At 54.0% G+C, this 23,002-nt stretch overlaps 6 protein-coding genes across 6 annotated transcripts; 2 read left to right on the top strand and 4 right to left on the bottom strand.

Moving 5' to 3' along the window:
* Positions 1–419: 419 nt before the first annotated feature.
* Positions 420–1,683, top strand: CLUP02_00764 (FAD binding domain-containing protein; the record flags this gene model as incomplete). Its single annotated transcript, XM_049279811.1, has 2 exons — positions 420–808; positions 903–1,683. The coding sequence occupies 2 exons, from the start codon at positions 420–422 to the stop codon at positions 1,681–1,683; spliced, it is 1,170 nt and encodes a 389-aa protein (XP_049135768.1).
* Positions 1,684–2,311: 628 nt separating this feature from the next.
* CLUP02_00765 (uncharacterized protein) lies at positions 2,312–6,705 on the bottom strand (the record flags this gene model as incomplete). The annotated part of the gene is made up of 3 exons (XM_049279812.1): positions 2,312–2,461; positions 2,517–5,972; positions 6,049–6,705. 3 exons carry the CDS (start codon positions 6,703–6,705, stop codon positions 2,312–2,314), a joined length of 4,263 nt encoding a protein of 1,420 aa, XP_049135769.1.
* A 1,912-nt stretch (positions 6,706–8,617) lies between these two features.
* CLUP02_00766 (uncharacterized protein) lies at positions 8,618–9,749 on the bottom strand (the record flags this gene model as incomplete). The annotated part of the gene is made up of 3 exons (XM_049279813.1): positions 8,618–8,692; positions 8,811–9,283; positions 9,644–9,749. 3 exons carry the CDS (start codon positions 9,747–9,749, stop codon positions 8,618–8,620), a joined length of 654 nt encoding a protein of 217 aa, XP_049135770.1.
* A 277-nt stretch (positions 9,750–10,026) lies between these two features.
* On the top strand, positions 10,027–12,258 carry CLUP02_00767 (uncharacterized protein; the record flags this gene model as incomplete). Its single annotated transcript, XM_049279814.1, has 10 exons — positions 10,027–10,065; positions 10,154–10,618; positions 10,681–10,802; positions 10,857–10,902; positions 10,931–11,020; positions 11,059–11,256; positions 11,393–11,574; positions 11,839–11,905; positions 11,970–12,027; positions 12,122–12,258. The coding sequence occupies 10 exons, from the start codon at positions 10,027–10,029 to the stop codon at positions 12,256–12,258; spliced, it is 1,404 nt and encodes a 467-aa protein (XP_049135771.1).
* A 428-nt stretch (positions 12,259–12,686) lies between these two features.
* CLUP02_00768 (sodium/hydrogen exchanger family protein) lies at positions 12,687–14,703 on the bottom strand (the record flags this gene model as incomplete). The annotated part of the gene is made up of 3 exons (XM_049279815.1): positions 12,687–13,217; positions 13,269–14,431; positions 14,586–14,703. 3 exons carry the CDS (start codon positions 14,701–14,703, stop codon positions 12,687–12,689), a joined length of 1,812 nt encoding a protein of 603 aa, XP_049135772.1.
* A 2,194-nt stretch (positions 14,704–16,897) lies between these two features.
* Positions 16,898–22,598, bottom strand: CLUP02_00769 (cytidine and deoxycytidylate deaminase zinc-binding region; the record flags this gene model as incomplete). Its single annotated transcript, XM_049279816.1, has 16 exons — positions 16,898–17,036; positions 17,095–17,143; positions 17,205–17,557; positions 17,689–18,208; positions 18,290–18,504; positions 18,570–18,652; positions 19,185–19,246; positions 19,295–19,592; positions 19,635–20,649; positions 20,697–21,050; positions 21,122–21,258; positions 21,418–21,505; positions 21,563–21,817; positions 21,844–22,174; positions 22,339–22,421; positions 22,498–22,598. 16 exons carry the CDS (start codon positions 22,596–22,598, stop codon positions 16,898–16,900), a joined length of 4,083 nt encoding a protein of 1,360 aa, XP_049135773.1.
* Between the last annotated feature and the right edge of the window lie 404 nt (positions 22,599–23,002).

Genomic DNA, 23,002 nt, shown 5'->3' on the forward strand with positions numbered 1-23,002 from the left:
TGGCACCCAGCATCTTTATTTTCCTCATAAGCTAACAACAGTCTCTGCCCAAACTTGAGGATAACTGCGATGCAGGACTGTTACAGGAGACATTCGCAAACCACAAAAAACTGGATCAATCAGCAAGAGAGTAGGATGGATGATATGTCAGATGTCGGCCGACAGTGACGGACACGGAAACCCACGCCGCATAGGCGCACCTTCAGCCGAGCCCGTCAACCACTCACGCCGCAGACTCCAGTTACTGCTGACGGTGTGGGGTCATTCGACTTCTCAAAGGATCTGTCCGTCTTACATGTATAGTCTATTTGAACTGAATCTCGAGCTTCATTCTCATCATGAGACTTCACCCGTCTATCGCCAAAGTCTAGCATTCTCAAGGACTTCTCCATCGAACGTCACAAGAACCTCTCCCAACAATGGCCAACCCAACATCCTCACCGCCCCGGTCCTCACGACACCCCCTCCTAACAACCCTCTTCACAACAGTCTTCGCCCTCCTCGCAGTCGCGGGCGTCTACTTCATCCGCATCCAACCAGGCCACACCTCCTTCACCCGAAACCTCACCGACCTCGTCGAGACGGAGAAACTCCAAGACGGCTCCCGTCTCTACACGACCTACACCGGCCTCAAACCGCTCGACCTCGGCCTCACCTACCTCGTCGCCTCCTTCGCTCAGGGACCTCTGAGCCTCAACGAGCCGGCGAGGATCCAGCAGATCCACTTCCTGCTCAACTTCTTCCCGGCCGTGGTGGTCTTCAACGTCGAGGCCTATCGCTCCAGGAACCGATGGAGCTTCCTCAGCTTGTAAGCCCCCCCTTCCCTCCCTCCATCACGACTTTCTCAACCCACCCACCAAAGCTCAGAAGCACAAGCAAGCAAAACTAACACGATAACACAGTCACGCCGCCTGGGCAGCGCTCTATCAAACGGTAGGCGGCGGCGTCATAATTCCCCTCTACCACCTCGCCTACACCCTCCTCACCACGCGGAAAACCTACCTCGTCTCGGGCGGCGACGTGCCCCTCCCCGTCGCAAATGCCCTCCTCCCGGCCTCCCTCCTCCTCTTCGCCCTCCCGACCGCGGCAATGTACTACCCCTGGTCCTCCCCCCGCCTAGCGCAGAACCTCATCGCCTTCTGGCAGGTCGTGCCCGTCCTCGTCAACGCCGGGATTTGGCTCCTGGCAAGCACCGTTTACAGACCCAAACAAACTCCTGAAACTAAGAAGACGAAGACGGCCGCCCGCAAGCAAACGAACCTCGTCCTCCGCCGCCTCTACTCCACCGCCATCCTCGTCGCCTCAGCATCCCACTTCTACACCCTCTACACAATCTTCACCTCCCAAAACAAATCCCTAACCCTGACAAACGTATTCCTTCCACTAAGCGACATCTCAACCGGCGACGTCGGCACAGGCCTACTTCAAATCTTCCAGTGGGATTTCTGGCTCATCTTTGGCTCCTCGAGGCTGTGGTGCGCCCTCGTCGTCTACGACGTCCAGAAGCAGCGGCACGGCAGGGTCAACCTCAAAAGGTTTCTGGCGTACTACGTCCTGGCCAACAACTTGGAGTTCGTCGTCGGGCCGGGGGCCGTGTTGGCGGGTGTTTGGCGGTGGAGGGAGGAGAGATTGGTTGAGATCGAGGCCATGGCTGGGCGTCTGGAAAAGGAGCACTCTCTCTAGTTGGAGATCAAGTGAGACCATGTCGAGATAGCTTCCGACATGTCCAGAATGAGTTACATGTTACATCACTTCAGTGGACGGACCTGAACGCACAGGACAAATGTACCAGTGTCGACATTATTCCCCGGCCTAGATCGATAATGTCTGCCTCTATGTAAAATAGTTGGAAAAGCACCCCTTGCTATATAATACTCGACACAGCCATCTTTGATCCTCTGGACCGTGTCTGCTCGCTCAGCAGAGCTACATGCATCGAGACTCCTCGCGGTACTCCAACGAATGAAGAAAAATAACAAAGTGAACTATCAAGAAAGATTTGAAGGGCTGAAATTGCCCAAGTGAGATAGATGACTTACTGGTTCCGTGGGGAACTTCTTTCCGTACCGGCGCTGCGCAACGTCCAAGTCCTTAACCCAGACCCAAAAAACCGACACGGCATTCCTTGGCCGTGCCGGTCATCTTATCCCAGTCCTAGTCGCTGTAGGTAGGGGGCGAAACTCTGTTCCACATATGTCCCCCGCAAATATCAACTCCGTTTCTCCCCTTTGATCCGAAAAACAAGAACCGAACAAGGCCATACATCTGACCGAATGCGTGACGTAATTGGTTTGAAGCAAGTCGACATGGTCTACAGGACCTCAACAACACGGTCCTGAACGTTCCTGACAATCTCCGGAACCTGGTCCACCTTAGATCCAACCATGGACCAGGCCGCGGCAAAGTAGTGAGGATAACGGCTGTATAACATAGCAGCCAAAATACATGTAAGAAGGGGAATCTGGTTCAAGTCAGTCTAACGGGCCAATTTGGAATGCATGCGTGGTGGAGCTTACCCAAATGAACCACAGGTTCTTGTCGCTACGCATGCCCTTGAATTTAGCCTCGTGGGCCCGGAGGAAGTTCTGTTGCTGTTCCTTCGTAATGGCACTCTTGCGTCCAATTCTGAGTACGCTTGGCACTGGCGCCGTGCTTGACGATGCCTCCGTGACCTCGATTGTCTGCGTGTCATAAATGGTCGCACATTTGATATCGGCAGCAGCCTCAGCGGCGGCTCCGAGGGCGGCGGCTTGTTTCTTGTCAAGTTCATCTTGCGGGAAAATTTCGTCATAGGACGGCGGCGGTGCCGAGTTATTGTTGGTGTTCCGGAACGATGACAGATCCCACCATCTTCCGTCCATGGGCCTGGGTGTCTCCTCGTCTGCCGATCCAGGCCGTGAGCCCGACATGCCCGGCATGAGCGAGGTGACCCTACCCATGAGAGGATTCTGCTGGAGGTATGCATGGTAGTCGGGGAGCATTGGCATCCTAGGTAGAGCAGGCATCTGCGGGAGGTTGGGGAAGTGCATCGTCATGGCTTGCTGGAACTGTTGGATTTGGGCGGTGAACTGGTCTCTGACGGCTGAGGCAATGGCTGTTGTGGGTGACGCCAGTCCGGGCTGAATCTCGTCTTGACCCCTTTGGAGGATGCTCTGTCTGTCAGGGCGCGGCGTGAACGCATGGCTGCTGGATCGGCGCCGCATGTCAAGCCAAGAGTCTTCTTCTTCCTGTTCGTCATCTTCGTAATCTCCCGACGAGTACTCGGGGCTTTCTTCGCCGTCGTCTGCAGACTCCGACTCGCTGGACATGCCCAAAGGATCCCACAGCGATCTCAGGGACGCGGCACTGCTTGCTCTGCTGTGCAACGAGCCACCGCTCCTGGAGCGGATGTGACGCTCGCAGCGACGGATGTGATCGATGACCTTGCGTGAGCGGGCAACATCGGCAGGGCGAAGTCCCGAAAGACTGCGGATCGTGGGGTCGGCACCCGCCTGCATCAATCTGCGAACGATTGACTCATGGTCGTTCATTGCTGCAAGATGCATGGGAGTGAAGCCGCCCTTGTCCCGCAAGTCTGGGTTAGCACCGCGTGCCAATAGTCCAGCAATGAAGCGATGGTATCCCAAGGCACAGCCCATGTGCAACATTGTTTGACCAGTGGACCTTCTCAGATCAAGTCTCGACATTCTCGGGTTGTCATCTAGATCGATGAGCTCCAAGCACTTCAGAAGTTGAGATTCGGTGCTCATGTTGAAGGTGCTTCCGCCAAAGCCGCCGACACTACCTGAGGGCCCAGACGCACCCCAGCTTGAGTCACCCTGACCGATAATGCGCTGAGCAAGTTCCTTGACATCAACCATCTGTCCAGACATCTTATGACCCAGGATTGAGAGAGCCGTGCGAATGAGCTTCTCTTCGTCGTCGTCGACATACTTGAACATTTGGTTCTGTTTGGACATAGCGGGGAACGGTGGTCCAGCTTGCGTTTGACTCTGCTTGAAAGTAACAAGAACAGCTCCAGAGACAGGCGAGGGAGGCAGAAGACAGACAAGGGATGATTCGCCCCAGAAAGTAGTTGTGGTGGCCTTCTGGTCGCCGAACAGCACTTCGAGACCCTGGTAGAAGCTGGCTCCGAGGATCGTAACCTCGATGCCACCAGACTTCGGACCTTCGTTGGGAATGATCTTGTGAATGGTTGGCTGTGGCCGCGCTGGAGCAACGGCGTTCGTCGGCATGTATGACATCGTGTTGAACTGGTTCTGCGACACCACGTTCACACCGTTACGCAGTCCACTGGGGCTTGCAGCGCGGCTCTGGTGTGCTGATGCGGGCGCAGAGAACATCGGCATGGCGACGTTGTCCATGCTGGCTGAGCGATTGGCATTAGTGAACAGTGTCTGGTCGTTGCTGTTAGGCGTAGGCGGGCCAGTAGCGTATGCTTGAGGCATGGGTGGTGGAGCACCGTTCTGAACAAACACAGCTTCAGGAGGAGTTTGGAAGCTGGTCAAGTTGGGCGTGAATGGTGATGTCGATGCAGAGGCAGCCGCGGGGATTGGATTGGGCATCTGCGTTGGCGGGGGCGTCGTGTCCAGGCGCGTCATTGCCATTCCTATCGGTACTCTCGATCCTGTGCTGGCCTTGCGCTTCTTGGTCTGAGGTCCGCCATGCGCGTTCGGAGACTGCGGTCGCGATAATGAACGAGGGGTAGTGCTCGAAGCTGGAGGTGCTGGCGCTTTGGCGGTCGTGTTCGCAACTGGGAATTGAGGAGCGGAATTGCGGTGCATATTTTGCAGATCGGAGCTGGAATGAGACAGTCGGAAGGGTGTTCCTCCATTGCTGAGTGGGCTGGATTCCATCGGAGCGTTCATCATAGGTACCAAGTTGCTGCTGTTGTTCTCCGGGGCTTGGGTCGCAGGTGGGTTCAACTGTTGCGGGATCGGGTGCGTCTTGTGATCGTCAGTGATCATTATCGATTGAGACATCTCCTGTGCCACAACCCGATCTTGCCAGTCCTTAATGGTGAAGATGACCTGGAATCCCAGTTTCTCGGCATGGTGCCTGCAGTAGCAAGCGATTCTCATCGGGGCATCGACTTGCATGGCACCGGGGGGTGCCACAGGCTCCGGCCGTCCTGTCACTGTAGAGTCTGAGACGACGCCGTTGGGTGTCTGCCACTCCTTCACTTCTTGTGTGTTGAAGACAATCACCCGCCTAGTCTCGTCACGGTTCCACATCTCCTCTTCCTCAACCTTCTTGATCTTCTTCCTTGCGGCTCGTTTACGCTCACGGGTGATACAGCCGGCGCAGATGCGCACTTCGCCTCCGTTCTGCGGCTTATTCTCCTCATCATCCTCGTCGCTAACGGATCGGGCGTTCATGACGGGGCTGTGGGTGGCGGCTGCGGCGCGTTGGAAGGCCTTGCGCTTGTTGTCGTCGTTTTGCATCGCACTAGTGCACACGAGCATGGTGTACAGTTCCAGCACATCGGGTGTCCGTTCGGCTGGTGGCTTGGCTAGTAGCTTTGGCTTCGAGATGGTGTGCACTGGCAGGTGTAGACGCTTGATACCAGGAGGTAGCGGGAAAAGCGTCAACTTAATGGGAATCTGTGTCTCAACGCGCGATTTGGAGGGTGTCGGGTGGATCGTCAACCGACAACCACGGCTGAGGAAATCAAAATTCGGCTGAGTAAAAATCGGCATTTGTTGCGGCATCGGGACCGGAAGACCATCGTGTTGGTGGTATTGCGGTTGCATAGGCATATTGGCAACCATCTGATGCGCCGCAGGATCCAGCTTACCAGGCCAGAAGCCTTGAGGGTTCATAGCACCCATTGCGGCAGCGTTGAAATCTGGTGCGCCGGGCGAGGGCGAACTGTTGAAGAAGGCTGACGGGGATGCCTCATGACTGGTTATCATGTTCTGTGACATTGGAGAGCATTCTCTCGAGTTGGTCATCTTCAATCCATTCATGGGCTGCGATATGGAGTATTGCTGAGTCGGGTTAGCTGGGTTCTGTTTCTGTTGTGTCGCGCAGCGAAATTCCACTCACTGAGTTCCGCTTGCCGTGATTTGCGTTTCGGGGATTGCCCGGAGCGATGGTTTTTGGCGGTCCATTCGTGTGAATGGTGGGCATCTCTGGCGACTCCATGCTCATGGCACCGGCTGCGTTGGGACTACTTGAAGCACTCTCAAAGTCAAAGGACTCGTCCATAAATTTGTCATCGTTCAAATCCAGGCCGTCGGGCAGCGTCGCGTCGGCATTTGCGCCGAACATGAAGATACTGTCTTCTGGACGACCGACAAAGGCCGAGGCGTCCCAGTCGTGCTTGACGTCGGCTCCATCGGTCATCATTACGTCGGCGGTCTTTCCTGAGGCGGAGCTGGCGGTCCTTTTCGAGGACGCAGAGTCGGAGGAAGAATCTCGGAAGGAGTCGATGAGGGAGTCGGGCGAGCCAGCGGCGACGGTACCGGTAGCCAGCAGGGTGGCTCGGGGTTCGAGCGACTTTGCTTCGTGAAGCGACTGAGGAAAATCGGAGATTTTGAGGGTATCGTGGGCGTTGAGGTCGAAATTTGTCGGCAGAGGACTCGAGTCACCGAACGGATTGTTCTCGTCGTATTCCAAGAACTCGTTGAATTCGCCGGTGGAGGACATTCCCGGAACGGCTGGCATAGGGCTGGCACCGATAGCGGCACCAGCAGTCGTCATACCTTGGCCAGAAACAGTGATGATGGATGAAAGTTGTGTGCGTGTTGTGTGAGGTCCGACGACGACGGCGACGACGACGACGGAGATGGCGACGAAAGGGGAGGAGGTGAAAGCTCGGTCTGGGGATGTTGTGGGGAAAAGGGCATCTCGTGGTAAAGTGGTGTAGACCAGGCGGTGGAGTGGGGGCCCACCGTCCAGTGTCCCTCTAATGCGAGTCCGACCCGGATTTGCGCTGGGCGAGGTGAGTTTGTGTTTGATTGTCGCACTGGGTTGGAGCCAGGATGTGCGGCGGATACACGGTGTAACCTGTTGCTGACGAGCGGCCGTCGGGGCAATTGGGTAATAATAGTCCTGAGAAATGGTCGGTGGTTGAGCGTTCGGAGGGGCCCTGTAAATCCTTCCTCTTGTTGTCTGTATTTGTTCCTTCGTACGGTGCGGAGCTTCTGTGCGTGGGTTGGGTGCTTGGGATTTCGTAGCAGATAGGGTGTCTATCCTAAGAGCACATTGCTGCGGCGCCGGGGAACGCAAATGTCTCTTGTTTTTCCCAGTCGTCTTTCCTTCTTCTCGCTGGGTTGTTCTGTCGAGGACTTTGGGGGGTGGTTGGAGCGAATGCAGTTAGGGCGTTTCTTGTTCTTTTTCCCTCTTGCTATTCCCCAGCCTAAGGTAGTATGAGGGGAGGAGAGTGATAGGTAGTATCACTAGGTAGGTAAAGTGTCCGTAGTTCAGGTTTACGATGAGCAGAGGGAGAAAAAAGGTACGACAGGTGAAAAATTAAAATAAAATAAAACAAGGCAGGCGAGGGCGGAAATTGTATGCCCAGGAATTGGAGTCTGCACTGGTGCGTGTACGTGCGTGTGTGTGAGCGGGCAGCGCTCCAGTCTCTCTAGAACGTCCAAGTCAAGGCGGTAACAATGTCTCAAAAAGCGGCCAGTCCCTTGGAAAGCGGTGACTCGAAATTGGGCTGGGCGAAGTGAAAGAGACAGGGGGATGGATATGTGAAGGGCGGTTCGAATCGGGGTGCAGATAGATGAAGCCAATCAATAAGGTCAACGCCCGTCGTTCCAGAGTGTAGTGTAGGTTCCTGGTTGTATGTGTCCAGAGTCCAGACCGATTGAGTTTGGTTGCAAATGCAGCGACCGTTGTAAGAAGAACGATAAGAAGCAGAAGCAGACGAAGAACAATAACAACGAGTAGACAACGAGGACGACAAGATGAGCGGATGGATGTCAGCGATGACAGCAGGCGGCTATCGACCGGTATTGTGTGACCTTGATGAACGAGCGCCGGCCCCCGGTGACCGGAGACGATGATCTGGAGGCTACAACTTTCGCTGGATTTGCAGGCGACACAAGATGATACCCAAGGGTTGCAGTGCTCGGAGTAAGCACCGAGCCACTGGCATCAAGATACAACTGCAGCACACAGAGGGGAGGTAGACGTAGAGTAAACAGTAGACACAGACGCAGAAACGACGAAAAAAGCACAGTTGATGGTGAAATGGAACAAATTGTGGATCGGGCGAGTTTTGATCGTTTGGTGAGGTGTACCTTGGGTGGGCGTGTGTGTGTGTGTGTGCTGCTTCCGTGTGTGTCCAAGTTGCAGCATGTAAGGCAAGGTGAAGGTAAGTTACCTATCCCGGGCAAGGTCTTAACTGATAGTAGAGGCGTGGCTGGATCATTCATCAATGTACTTTGTATCCGTACAAGCTGAGGGAACACGGCACGTTTGAATACTTGGCTTCAATGGATGGCTTATCAGGCTTCCTTGGGTATTCCATTGTCCAGAAAAGCCTGACGCAAGCTGCGGCGAAAAGGTGTAATTACGGTAGGCAAGGTAGACAGTTGTTCACGTATATCACTCAATCTTGGGACTGGACGAATACGATGAGGATCGGTCTGAAGCTTGTTCGCCATCAGGCCGTCCCATTCTCCGAGACGCGGTCGCTTGCTGTGCGTGGATGGGAGCCAGAGCCAACCTGAGGGGTGAGCTGAGAAATGGTGGTGTGCGCCTTGTCATTCTCTTTCTCATCTTGCAGCGTCTTCCTCGATCACACCTTGCCTCAGATAATGTGGCACTGTGGTCTCCCATCCTCTGTGAATACGTACAAGTGAAAATGGCAGGGACGGACGAGGAGATGGCGCTGCAACTCGGGGGTTGGAAGGGACGTCGGGCAGATATCCATCTGCCAATGGGAATGAGAACGAGATAACCAGATTGGCTGTGCGACTTTGCTGAGAATGCCATGTATCCGTATGGATGGATCCAAGAGAGTTGGTCTTGCGTCTTGCGTCCTGCACTTGCAGCTGGCGTCGTGGCGTTGGATGCCCAGTGCTCAAGCTTCCCGTTTGGGCCTGATACTCGTAGAGGTAGCCGCACACTGAGCACGCTAGATTCATCGAACTCTCCTGCCGGTCTGCATGTATCTGCGTGTACGGAGTATGTGCGTCTGCTTGGAGTTGGAGCTGTTGCTGAAGCGGGAACTGACTGACGCCCTGTGTTCTCCCTTTACTTCTCTCGTCTACGTTTCCTCTGCAATGGAGATCAGTGTCTGGTCTGTCGTCTATCTCAGCATCCGTATCTGTAAGGTATCCATCATCGTGCGCGCGCGCCTATGCTTGGGTTGCCAGCTTGCCTTGACCGGGAACAACGCGGCAAAAAGGCAGACTCGCCTATTTCTTCTGTCCCCTTTCAGCTTGCGTCTGCATTGGTAAAGATTTATTCATTACAATGGAAGTTGGTGCAGGAACATAGTCGATTAACACTGAGGTGAGTGTGCAGTGAAGTCCCAGGTTGCAAAAGGTTGGTTGATGAGGCGTGGAAATTGCTGAGGAGGGACCCGCAAAAAAACTCATCGACGGGAGAAGAATAGAGGTACGTATCGCAGGTGCAGGTATCTAATTGGCCGTGTGTCTGCGGCGGAAGACTTACGCGAACGCACCGTGTGGCACCTGCGCCACGCGCCGCCAAGACAGATGGCAGTCCTCTCCGAAAGCTCCACTCGGTGCCCTGAGTCCACTCAAGCCACCCACTTCCTGGCCAATCATACACTTGTCTCGCGACGGTTCCTTGCTAGAGTCTGAGTACAGTGTGAGAAGTTTTCATTCTTCCCGTCGACTCTCGAGACATTCTCACTCACATCCCGCGTCGCCCGGTCCCTTGGCCGTACCAACCGACCTCCTCCCACCACGGTACCACCCACCATCCATCCACCTACATCGAAAAGACTGAGACTGAGGGGACTGATAAGCAAACCAGGGCATCAGCACATCAACCCCCCCCAACGCCAGCGCAGGGCAGCGCAGCTAAAACACGCGCGTCCCGATGGCGGATGGCCCCTCCGGTACGCAGGACGGATACATGGTAAATTATGGCATTGCTCTGCGAGATGAGCCTTTGGGTCTTTCGCTTCAATTGGCCGCTTACCTAACTAACCTTACTGTGGTTCCAGTGTCTGCTTACTGTCCGCGGATACGTGTATGGAGTACCAACAGCAAAGTCACGAACATCACCCTGTGCAGCAATTCTGCCTGCCCGCCTCGAAACCCACTTCAGCCCAGATAGAGCCACATTCCTTGGGTCTGCTCCCCCCAATTCCACTGTTTCTCATACCGGTAGGGCCCAAGGCCCAAAAGGCCCCTTCCAGGTTGCTTCCAGGTTCTTGAACCCTCAACTCGATACCCTGGGCCACTCCCGGTGGCTCAGGCTCTGGTCCCCGACCCGTCGCCAGGATGCCAAATGCACCGGCGATGCAGAGTTGCAGTCCCGCCGCCTTCCTTGCCTCGCCAGGCTTACCTCACTCGTCACTTTTACAACTCTGGCCTCGCCCCTCATCAACAATCAACGTCAGTCCTCATCATCTTGCAGGCAACAAGGAACAGATTGCTCGGTGCCGGAGCAATCTGGCCTCTTCCAAGTCCGGATACGACTTGGCTCTTGTTCGGACTTTTGCTACGCGTCTCTTGTCTCTTTGCCTAGAGCCTTCCCCACAAGTCAACAATACGCTTTTGGCCAAGTCTCGTGATACCCAGCGGACGGCAACCCCTGGGAGACTCCTTGAGTCTCTGCTCACTTTCTCACAATGTGAACTACCAAGACAGGTCAGTGGCCACTGCGGTCAACTTACCGTGTGCCCGCACATTGGATGAAAACAGTAACCTGATCCTCTCCTTTGGATCCAAGCTACGCCGACCCAGACCGGTGCCGCGGGAAACTAACTCTCTCACAGACTCTTGTCATCGACTTTAACACGCAGCTCGGCTCGTCTCAGGACGTCAGCGCTTACCTGTTGCTACAGCTAATGCAGGCAATGGCCCATGTATCCATACCTACCTCTCGAACAACGGGACTGCGTAGGTTTGTGCCCTGGGTTCCTTCCCGGCCAACCTAAAGCATCGACACCAAGACCGAGCGGATCTTACTTGGTCTTGTTATGCATCGATACTACTACGCACCTCCCTCAACAAGAGACGGTACGACTTTGCGGCGTGTCCTGAACCTAAACTTGGCCGGGCCATTATATCCAAGGAGAGGCTACTCGGCTTTCCAAAAACCGTCCGATTTCTATTCCACCGTCCAGAGGCAAGCTCTTTTTCTTACCTTGTCACCGGGAAATAGCCTAGCTTCATTGGCCCATCTTTGGAATTACTCGTTGAAATGCAAGACAGTGATTGTCTGCAACATCAGTTAGTTAATCATTGCAACGAACTGCTACTACCCTACGACGCAAGCCAAATCTAGCCACCGTTGGCCGCCTAGAGTAATCCCGACGCAAGAACCGGCGGAAGACGGGTTGGCACGATATCAGCCCGCCGCATTACTTGCGTCCGATGTCAATCATCGGCCCTTTGATAGGCTCCCGCTTCCCTCAACGTCAGGAACAGAACCCGGTGATGAATGCAACCCTTCCCGCAGATGGTCGTTCACATCTGCACCAACAATACCACCACCCTCGCTACCACCCATCCTTTTCTCCTAGCTAAGGAATCTAGCAATTCATCCAGTCGATCAATTCCTTTCTGTCCGAGTCTGGACCTCAGCCCAGCTTAAGCCTTGCCGTCTGAGCGGGATTAAACAAACCAACCTGCCAGCCTCCTAGGAATCTAGGAAATCGAGATGCGACACTTGATTCTTCAGCCCCGACGTCGCTCCGAATCTCGCACAAACGCCTCCATACCACCACCTCACCACCTCACCACCTCACGTTTAGTTAGCCTTTTGCAATCGTGTGTCAACCATTCTTGGTCCGGTCGGGTTGCACAAAGCAGGAATTGACTGTACTGCGTACTTCCCTCAAGTCGGGTATGGATTGCACAAAGTCATTATGTAAAAATCCTTGCACTTGGCTTAAATTGTGCATAAAGCTGGTTTTTCCATCTGACCTTTGATCGAAACGTACTAGACATCACCTAGACTGCAGCCAGCGGCGGTAACCTAGTCTCCCCCAGCCTAGAGACCAGCTACCAACCCCAAGAGCACCAATCAACGATGGGCCTCATACCACCAGAACTTGGTCTAGATGCGGGCAACAACTACAAGGTACCTAGGCACAACTAGGCGACTCCGACGTGTGCGTGTGTGTGCATGTGTATGTGTGTGTAAAAGTCGCAAATGATGGACCGAGCGAATACCGAGTGGCAATCTTCCAGTTCAATTAGACGTCTACCTAATCACGGGTATTCTAGCCGGTTCTATCCAAGTTCTATCTACAACAGATTCTCTACGAACAAAGATTGGACAAGTGTCACTTGAAAGGCCAACCAACCATGTATTCGTCTTCCATATCCTTTCCTTTTGCTTTCCTGAGAGTAGGTATCCCCCAAGAGACATGGGAATTCGACAGCGGCTGGTAATCCGGAATTCTGTCCGCCGCGTGGGCTGATTGTCTCACTTCCAAGTCAAAAGAAGGCTTTTGCAGTTGCAGAAAAATAGTTCTGCATCACGCGAAATCTTCTGCCTCACGGGGTTTTTCTTCCTTCTGCAAATCACCGAGGTGCTGCGGGTGTCTCGTCCGGAAACCGGATTGTACGACTTGGGAGCTCTGGTGGTGGCGGTGGCGTCTGCACCTGCTGTTGCTCATCAGCCACCTTTGTCTGAGAACCGTTAACGCGTTCTCCGTCTTCGGGGCCTGAACGTTTCTGCTGCTCCGGTTGATCGGTCCGCTTCGTCCAAGGAGGGGCCGCACCCGGCTCGTCCGCGCCCGCAGGCTGCGGAGGGATGACTGAGCCGCCGATTCTGTAGATGGGCCTATTGACTCCTTCCGCGTCGGATTGGGGTTGTGACTGTGACTGTACTCGCGACTCGGTATCGTAGCCCGAGCCTGTCGCTGCTTCGATACCTTGGGATCGTGAACGGCCAAAGGGATACAGTACTCTGCCACGAATGCGGAACGAAGGTCGAGTGGCCTCGGGACCCTCGCCGTCGCCTTCGCCGCTCATGAAAGATATGCCTCTAGAGAGCGAGCGTGGAGCGTAGTAGCCGAGCTTGCCGAGCGGGATGCTCAGCCCGTGTACCACCTATTTGAAACTTCATTTTAGTTCTCGACGATTTGGAAGTGCGTCACTTACTATACTACAGACTGCGAGGAACCAGACGACGACTCTGACTATCTCGGGTAGGTGAGCGACATCCGAACGAGGTTCATCGCCCTCGTTCAGCGTGTGCAGAAACTCGACTGTGACGTAGAGGTAAAAGATGGCCGACACTCCAATGGGGCCGAAGAAGCCCACGAAGATGGCTTGCTTCACCTCCTCGATCTGGGGTATGAAGCGGTGGATGGCGAAGACGAAGGGTAGGCGCCGCAAAATCAATACCAAGATGCCGAGTGGGATGAGACGGTAGATGGGAATCACGTTGTTGTGAAGGAACTCGTCCCACGGGATGACGGCGCCGTACCACATGAAGATGGTGACGTTCAAGAGCATATCAATCGTTGGCTGGAAGGAGTCGTCTTCGGTTTCCAAGCGGAACCAATCGTCCCACGTAAAAGCGTTGCCGGCGATGAAGCACGCGAGCACGTCATCGCTGCCAATCATGCCGCACGTTCCGACGATGAAGAGCGCCAGGGAGATTGCAAAGACCAGGAAGCTCTCCCTGTCAACATATTTGCGCTTCTCGGCCCATCTGAGCAGCGTCTTTGCGAGCCATCCCACAACGGCACCGTAGATGACGCTGAGGATGATGGTATAGCCCCAGGTTTCACCGAACCACAACCCCATCGCCAAGCCGGCGCCTCCAGAGACCTGCTTGCCGCCGTCACCAATGTACTTGATTAGGTACAAGGCGAAGAACAGAAACGGGTATCCCAGCCCATCATTGGCGCCGGACTCGCTGATGATGAGATTCTGCAGCTCCGTGGGTATGTTGTGGTCTGCGAAGCGGCCCTTGACGATGACGTTGGACAGCACCGGATCCGTGGGCGTCACGCAGGCGCCGACGGCGAGGGCGTGCAAAAAGGGGATATGCGGCACCAGGGCCCAGACGAGGAGAGACGTTGCGAGCCACATGCAGGTCATGACGGGGCCGACCAGCAGGGCCATGGGCTTCCACTGCGTGCGGAGATACCTGCTGGGCAGCTGAACGCCGGCGAGGACGAGCTCGACGCCGAGGACGAGGCGTGAGAAGGCGAGGGTGACGCTCTCGACATCCTCTTCCGTGCCGGCATATTCCAGCGGTCTGATGAGGTTTGCTGCAGGAGGAGAGAAGGCCACGCCCGCGAGGAGGGATATCACTGGGGTTTTTGGGTTAGCCGCTTGACTGCAAGACGAATCGAGAAAGTGATGTCCTGCATGGCGATCTAGGCGCATCTACTGCGACCATTGACACCATATTCACCATTGAGGGTACATTGGGCTGCGAAACACGTGAACAGCGGTGGGACTTACGAGCTTCGGAGAGGTAGTAGTTCTCCTTGCATAAGTATGAGACCAGGCCGAACAGCGAGATCCAGCCACCTAACAAGCCTACGAGGATATTGAAGTTTGTGAGCGCGAGGGTAGGCATCTTGGGCGGCCTTTCTCGAACGTGAGATCTGCTTCCAAAAGTCGAGAATTACTCAAGCTTTCGCCAAGGTGTCTAGTCGGGCCTGCAAGGCTTGGAGGCCTCCACACTTCGTGCGAGTTTGCGTTGTAGGCCCCGCGATCTCGTAGGTGAGATGATCCAATGAATGCGCACGGAAATGCGACTAGGGCCCGGTTCGCCAAGTTTTTGAATCACGAAAGGTGGCGGGTTATCTCTCGGTAACACAAAACGACAGGTATGGCGATACAGAGAGCGCGCGCCCTACGGATAAGAAGGTTCTTCTGATTTCGGATCCGAAGCAGGCCGGAACCAATAACTAGGTTTTCGTGCGGTACGATCCGAGGTGCAGTTTATTCTAGCCAACAGCAGAGAGAAGATTGTTATCGAATCGCGGGGTTCGAAGCGTCGTGGACGAGGAGAAGAGTTGCGGCGCTTGCGTGGCTGACTGTCATTGGGAGGCCAGACAGGATCAACAACTTTCGTGGCGATGATGGTTGCTTCTTTGGATCTTCTCTCTGCGACCAAGAGATGGCGGTCTGCACGCCTTTGCGGTTCTGGAGGGGTCTTGAGCTTCTGTCTGCCCAATGGGTTCCGAATGCGGTGCGCAGATGCGGGCGGCCGAGTGAATAGGTACGTAGGCCGTGTGGGGAGTCTTGGGTGAGGAAGGTCGCGATGTAAGGGGAAGAGAGATTGAAGTGAAAAAAGAAAGGTGGCGGCTTGGCGAGGATCCAATGCAAGTGCTTTGGTTTTTGGATATCGGGGCGAACGCCGCCGAGCTGTAGCCCGGCCCTAGGTTTTTCATCATCACCGCTGGTCTGGCGAAGCGGGAAGGAGGGGTGTCCCTGGTCCCCTGCTAGGATACCTAGGGTATCTGTTTGACCCGATGAGGTATGGCTCCTGGAAAGTAAGTATTAGAGTGAGATGATGGACGCTCAGATTTGCGATGATGTGGGGTACGCAGAGTTCAGCTGTTTTGCACAGAATGGGGAGGAGAGGCTGTCCTATGCGCTGGACATTTCCTGCCTTCCTGGATAGTGACAAACTATCTTGAAAATACAAGCTTAAACGGCGCTTTTTTGTGCTTCTGGTTAGCAAGACCAGATCTCGTGTGATGCCCAGAGACCAAGTTGGCCCAAGTTAAATATTGCAAAATACCCCTTCGAGTCTCTTTCTAGTCGACGGGAAACAATGCCTTCCTGGCCCTACAAGACTGTTATTGAACAAGTGCAACAAGGTGACAAGTAAACTAATTAGATAGTTTCTCGGGACTTCAAGCCGGTGCCAAGAATCTAGATCCCTTCTGCGCCTTACCTTACCTTCCCTTCCCTCCCAGGCGCTCTCCCCTCTCTCGCCCTCTTGTCTCTAAACCCATATTCTCCAGCCTCAAGAACCTCGCCAGCAATCCACAAACGCCCACAGAAACGTGGGGGGCGTAGAGAGGGAGAGAGACACCGCAGAGTAACGAAAAGAATACCCGAATCACATTAGCTCTAGGCAGAAAAACAGACACACGCGCGCGCGCACATAGGTAGAGCCACGAGTTTAGTATGGTCTCACAAACCGCCACCATGCTTATGAGACAAAAAGTGTTTTTTCCAAGACCATCACATTCGCGCCGGCCTGCCGCGGAAGCAACGGGAGAGGGAGAGAAAAAAGGGTTCCCAAAGATAAACATTTTCTGCCCTTGGAGAAGGCAGAAAATCCTACGTAATGAGACAGAGATACTATTCGTAGGTAATCCAACGTCGGTGGCACGTTTGAGTGTCTAAGAGAGGGAGGGAACTTGGTCGAGAGGGGATGAAAATCAGCCGAGGATGGATATCTGCCGTATCTGGGACATAAAACTACTTAAAAAAAGCAGAAACGGAAACAGAACAGTTGAATAGAATATCCGTTAGACACTTGCCCCTATCATTCGACTTCCGCCACGAAACAAAACATTCGTTAATGGTCTTCTTGCATGCATAGTACGCCTCCAGGTCTGTACCGTAAACATCTTTTGGTGGACCACAACAATACCAGATATACGATCCGCCATTGAAAAATAATTACAGGATCAAAGGCTGAGAAAAGTTTTAAGGAGATGGGGATATTGACACAAGCAGAATCGTCACCATGCAATCAACCGTAGCCGCATGCGCCCGAAACGCCCCTTTGACATGACCGTCACATCAAGTCAACGACCCTTCACAAGTATGGCAATATTCAACATCGCCCGCATCGCTGCTGCAGACCCGTAGTGCGAGGGGTCGGAGCTTTGTCCGGGTATCGTCGATTGGCGCGCAAGGTCGCCCTCTGTTGACCCCTCCGACTTACTGACACATCGTATCCTATGCTATCGCTACCAAGCCGGCACATCGTAACATGACTTACGCGTGCTTTGCAGGATCATAATCATCCTCATCCGACTCTAATTTCGAGCCTATCAGTGCTGCCTCACTTGAGCTTTCTTCTTGACTTCGTTGGCAAAGTCTTTCTTGCACCGGCCGTGGCGAGCTCATCCGCAGCCCTGTTGCCTACAGATGTTGGGTCTTCCTCTGTGGTGTGAGCCTTCACCCAGTCGATGCTCGTTATTGTCCCTGCAGCCTCTCGTCTGTTGAGATGATCGATTATTGCCTTGATCAAGTCCTGGTTTTTGACGGATCCTTTCAAAGTCTTCCAGCCGTTGGCCATCCACTTCTTGCAGTCGCGAGTGACGCAGTTCTTTGCGTATGCGCTATCCGTCCAGATTTGGACATCCTGCGTGACCGAGGTGTACTCGAGTGCTCGAAGGACGGCGGTAAGTTCTGCTCGCTGATTCGTTTGTGGTTCACCTTCGAGGGGTTCAGATATGTTCCTAAATGCGTCTGGGTCAGTCCGCTGCCTCTGGCCTGTTGAGGAAAAGATGTAGGAGAACTACATCACCTCGACTTTGTTTGAGAATGAACATGGCGGAGGAAGGCAAGATGTAGTTGAGGACCTGCTTACCTTGCATCGTTGGGTCCGAAGTAGACGCCTACGCCGCCCCTGGCAGAGGGAGTACCGTTGCCCGCCGTAGCTCCGTCGATATAGATTTGCGGCAAGTTCAGTACCTCCGGTTTCACGGAATCGTCTTCAGATTCCTTCTCCATTTCCTCCTCCACCCCATCATCGTTCTCCTTCTTCACCTTCGTGGCCTTCGTTGCGGCGCTGGTGGCTGGCTTCCTCGGCAGAACCTTGATACCCGCATTCAGGGCGCCGGCCTCAGCACCGGCAATCGTTTCCTCATTGCCCCATTCCCTAATGAACTCCAACGCGCCGGTGTATGTGTCGAATCTCTTATATTTAGGCCCTTTGGCATCCTTGATCGCTAGGGAAACCGTATCCCAGTCGTTGACGAAGATGCCCGTGAAATGACCACGCGCGACGGCATAGTATCTCGGAGGAGCGGGCTTTTCCCCGGCTGGCGCTGGTACGAACTTTCCTTCCACAAAAGCCTGAGCCTCTTCGCGTGTGAAGAAAGACTTGTCTAGAAAGCAGCCTCTGTCAGTCGCACCGGTCAAGAAGGCCTCCAAACTCCACAGTGGTATGGTCAGTTATCTTCACATACATATTGCTCCTTTTTGATGAGCAGTCTGCTTCTGGCATTCGAGCCAAGTCAAATATACACCTGGCCGGAGACCGACACGCACAGCGTAGTATCTCTGCAGGTCCTTGTCCGCCTTGCGCTTCCTCGATTTGTCCGCAGGCATGTCGACGCGCTCGTTCAGGAAGCTTGCGTGAAGCTGTAGGGTGTCACGGCAGCCGTTGCGGATGTCGCCCGGTCTGCCTCGCCAGGTCGTGGCGTTTCGTCGTCTTAAAAGTACCGATGAGAGAAGGCGACAGCTTACAGAAGCTCGGGGATGAAGTTCGTCCACAGCTTTTGTCCAAAGAGCTTGAAGTCGCGAGCGCATATGTCGTGGCCGTTACAAAGCTACCTGGTTGGTGTCGCGTAGTTCAAGAGAGTCAAAGGCGACTCATGCTGGTGGCTAGAAGGGTCTCGAAAGCTGCAGTTCCAGGGCCGTTTCCTCAGCGGTTGCCTTTGTTCGTGGGCGCATGCCGAAACATGTAACGGGAAAAGAGTGAAGATTGCGGCAAGGGCTGGTGACGAGGGGACCACTTCAATGGATGAGAGTATGGATCAGTTCTTCCAGTGCGGGCCTTCCTCACTAGGCGCGCCGATAAGATAAGGCACATCTCTTCCCCGCAGGAAGCACGACCGCTGTAAAGCTTGCCGACCCTTAGCGCAGTCTGACTCTGTACCTAAGCACACACCATGCTATTACCTACCTTATTCTGTATTTACTTGTATTACTTTTGTAGGGCAAGTGAGTGCAGGCTGCAGCCAATACCACTTGGATGCGGGTCTTATATCAGCTGGAACTCTTTCCCAGCGGTTGTTCTTATGTGACTCTGGGATTTTAGAGAGTGAAGGGGTATATCTTCCCTCAACCACTGCTCATCACAGCAACTATGGACGATGAAGACTTGATACAAGTTGCTTGGGCATTGCTAAAGTTGCCGTCTGCTACAAATGAGACAGCATGGGTATAATTCCTGACCAGCCTACCGTCACACGACTCTCGAATCTCCCTCATCCCGTCAGACATTCCACGGGAGCTGAAAGGACTATCTAAACCCTCTGCTAGCCCTTCCAACCAATTTCTCAACCAAATACAGTAGGTAAAATGTAAAGCGCAAAAGCCGCCTACCAGCTGCCTCAGAGCTTGGAGTACAGGGTGTATCGATACTAATGCATCGAGACTACCGTCAACTTCCACAATCGTTGGCATCCCGGCACACAAAGACTGTTCTGGCCTAGGCCGGTTTCCCGACCATAAGCACCAAGGTATCGTCGTAAAGTCCCATGGGGACTAAGCATGGACTCTGTGATCAACCGGCGGCAAAGGTCCCACGCAGTCGCTCGATTCCCACTCCCACGCCAACAAGCTCCAGTTCAGCTCACGTCTCCAGAAGAGGCCAAGACCCTCGCCTCCACCGCAGTTCTCCAGCTCGGGATGGCCATGTCCTCGATCTTCCGAGCACATGCCCCCAGTAAGTGGCATGCGTTGAGCGAAGACGACCTTGCCCATCCGCGAGTGAAGGATAGCCATCGAGCATTGGACGCAAGGCTCGTGAGTTAAGTACATCTCCATACCGTGGCACAGGTAGCCGTCCGCGTTGGGATGCTCGTCTTCATGGACCGTAAGCTCGTCTTCCAAGAGCGGAAGATCTTGAAAAGTGTCGTATTCAAGGATAGCCGGCACGTGGGAGCGGCCGGCTGCACGTCTCTCGTGTCGCACAAGCTTCTGCGCCACCATGCTGATAGCTCTGAGCACGCAGTGACCCATGGGGTTGCCGGTACCGCTTCTATTGGGCTCCTGGTGCCAACGAGCATCTCCGGCAACCGCTACGAGGTGGGATTTTCCCCCTTCGCGCTGGACGATGACGGCACCCATGGGTTCACCGATACCCGCCTTCTTTGCCTGGAAGGCGACGCGATGGGCCAAGGTCATCCACAGAGATGTCTCATCCTTGATAGTTTCCGTTGATCGTCCCACCATGCTAGGGTGCGGTCCAAGAGGGTTGTTCTTTCTATACACCGTAGGCCAGAACTGCGAGGTCCACATAGCTGCCTGCACCTGAGAAGTAGGCGGTACCATGGGAATCGGAATCTTGGTGAGGAAGACGCTCTCATCCATTCCTTCGATGGCTCCCAGCTTTGCGACCAAGTCGTGCTTATCGAAGTCTTTCTCTTCACCAAGCATGATGTAGATCCAGGTGGATTTACCCGTGTGGACTTGGCGGCCTTCGGGGGAGTCGTTCATGAACTGTGTTTTGAGATGAGCCGGGATATCCGCTGGCTTCGCACATCTTCGCAAGTGAGGCAAGTTGTTAGCCACGCCTTCAGGGAGCATCGAGCGGATCAGACTAGAGTCAGGTTAGTATGTGATAGAAACGTGATGACTGCTACTCACTTGACGACATTGTTAGTAGACGTAGATGGAGCCCTCGTGATCAAAGCCTGAACAATGGTGTGGTCTTGTCGGATTTCCAAAGTCGTCTTCAGAGGAATAAGCACTCCTCGGCCAAGTTGTTGTGGAAGCAGGTGGTCGATGAGAGCATGGGGCTGGATGACATCAGGTCCAGTGTGCTCGATCTTTTCCTCAGATTGATCGTCAGGCCTATCAGAGGCCATAGCCGGCAGCGAGGCGCGTTCGACAGCGAGCATCTTGACTGGTGATCTCCCTTCCAAGATTTGGGCAGAAAAAGCAGGAACTGGTGTTTTAGTCGGTATATTTGGGGGTGCGTCACGCCAAAGCCGTGACTCACTTCAACAAGAAAGTTATCGTATCTCGACTTCGGCCTTCCGAGGCACAGGACGACCGACAGAGAGGGCTACGGAGATAGCTGCCGTGTACCGCTGTGGCGTGCTGTGAGCGACGTGTGGATCAACAGACGACAGGACGACTGAAGTAGCTCCACGATGGTTTCCTGAGGAGTAATGTAGTGCCTTGGGTGAATAGTCCAGTCAGAAGCCTGTCATCAGAGGTTTGCTGCTGGAATCTGATGCGGCTCGTTTGGCTTTGACGTTGTCAAACAGGGTCAAGATCGGACGTAGCGGAGAGTTTGCCGAGCAGTCAAGAAAACAGAATTATGACCAGAGAAGATTTCCAGTCAAGTCCTTGTGCGACCGACGGTTGATGTAGGTGGCACACCTAGTTCCTTCTTGAGAAAGAGAGATATGGCGTCGTGTCCTCGATCTCCAGCTGTTCTACCCCCCTTCCTCCGTGCTGTGAGGGCTGGATAATTCTGTAAGGGAACGACAGGCCAGCGCAATTACCGCAGTTGGTATGGACGAGATGAAGGAGGCTGCGAAGTTGCTTTTGGTCCAAAGTGAGGTGCACTCATGTAGTACCTTGAAGCAGAACCCAGCGGAAGGAAGTCACGAGAAGCAACTTGATGATGGGGCCCACACTGCCTCAGGAAGCTACTTTGGAAGGCAGAGCCAGGACGAATGAAATCGTGACCCGGGACACTGACCTGGAAGGCGCGGAAAGGAAGGCACCCGACCTGCACCTTCAGCTGCTCTTCTGCTCTTGCCTCAGATCAGATCCTGTTCACTTCCAGCCCCGAGCTGCTTTGTTTATCTCCTTCCGTCCTTTGACTCTTTTGCAGCCTTGTAGACAAACTTGATTCTCGGTCACTTGTCTAGAAAGATTGTGTGCGGTGCACAAAGCCTTCCGTCGATTCAGGAGGCAAGTTGAGGTGCAACGATATTTGCCAAGATATCTGGAAATGCGCCAGATATTATTGGAACCGCTGATTGGCGGATCCAAATATCTCGTTCGGAGAGTCTCAGCGTTGGTATCAGTCTCAGCCTCAGCTTTCCATCTATAGATGAATTCAAGACGGATGTAACCCAAAGACTTGAAGATCAATGTTCTGCCGGGTCCTGAAACAGCAGGGTCCAGATTTGGGACCAAACAAAGAAACGAGAACAGAGGAAAGAAGCCCTATCGGATTAGATGGCGTCGTTGTTTAATGGATAGTGTAGCTGGAGGCCAAGAGGATCCGGATCTGGAAGTGGTTTGAGCTGTGGTATCGAACGGAGGGGACCGAAGTGAAGCATCAGAAAATTTGGCGATCTATTTGACAGACTGGATCCCAGTAGGCCAGGCGTTGTCAGGCACAGAGAGCCCCTAGTCGAATCGGGTTGCAGAGGCAGAGCCGCTAGCGGGGTCTAGGGTCTTATCGATAAAGTGACAGGCTACTCACGCACCTCGGCGTAGCCAGTCCGGTCCTAGCAGTGACCACTTCGCCGACGGGACGTTTGGATTGTGCCTGCGACGTCTAAGGTATTTCCAGATTCGTGACATGGGGGCAAAGAGCGGGGCGACTGTAAGAATACCTAGCATTTGCATGGAGAATCTCTTTGGCAATCACCACCAGGGAGTTTCTCTCCCGTTCTTGTCCATAGTGTTTGGGCAACTTTCATACTTTCCCTTAGAGTTGTGCTTTCTCTGGAGAGATCAAGAGGCAAGAGAAGAGCGGGAAGGCGCGAAAGCCCAGGGAGATCACATCTGTAACCATGGGGAGGAGGGGATCGACTGAAGCAAAATGCCCAGCGACTGGAGAAGGAGCTGGAGAAGACTGGAGAAGGCATGGAATGTGAGAGGCAAGAGGCGACTAGGGAGAAGCACTTCCACCACTGAAACTAACCGAATACCTCTTACAGACCCATCAGGATGAACAACGCGAAGCAAGACAAAACCTCACCTTA

This window comes from Colletotrichum lupini, chromosome 1 (genome assembly GCF_023278565.1).
Source record: "Colletotrichum lupini chromosome 1, complete sequence".
Taxonomy (NCBI): domain Eukaryota; kingdom Fungi; phylum Ascomycota; class Sordariomycetes; order Glomerellales; family Glomerellaceae; genus Colletotrichum; species Colletotrichum lupini.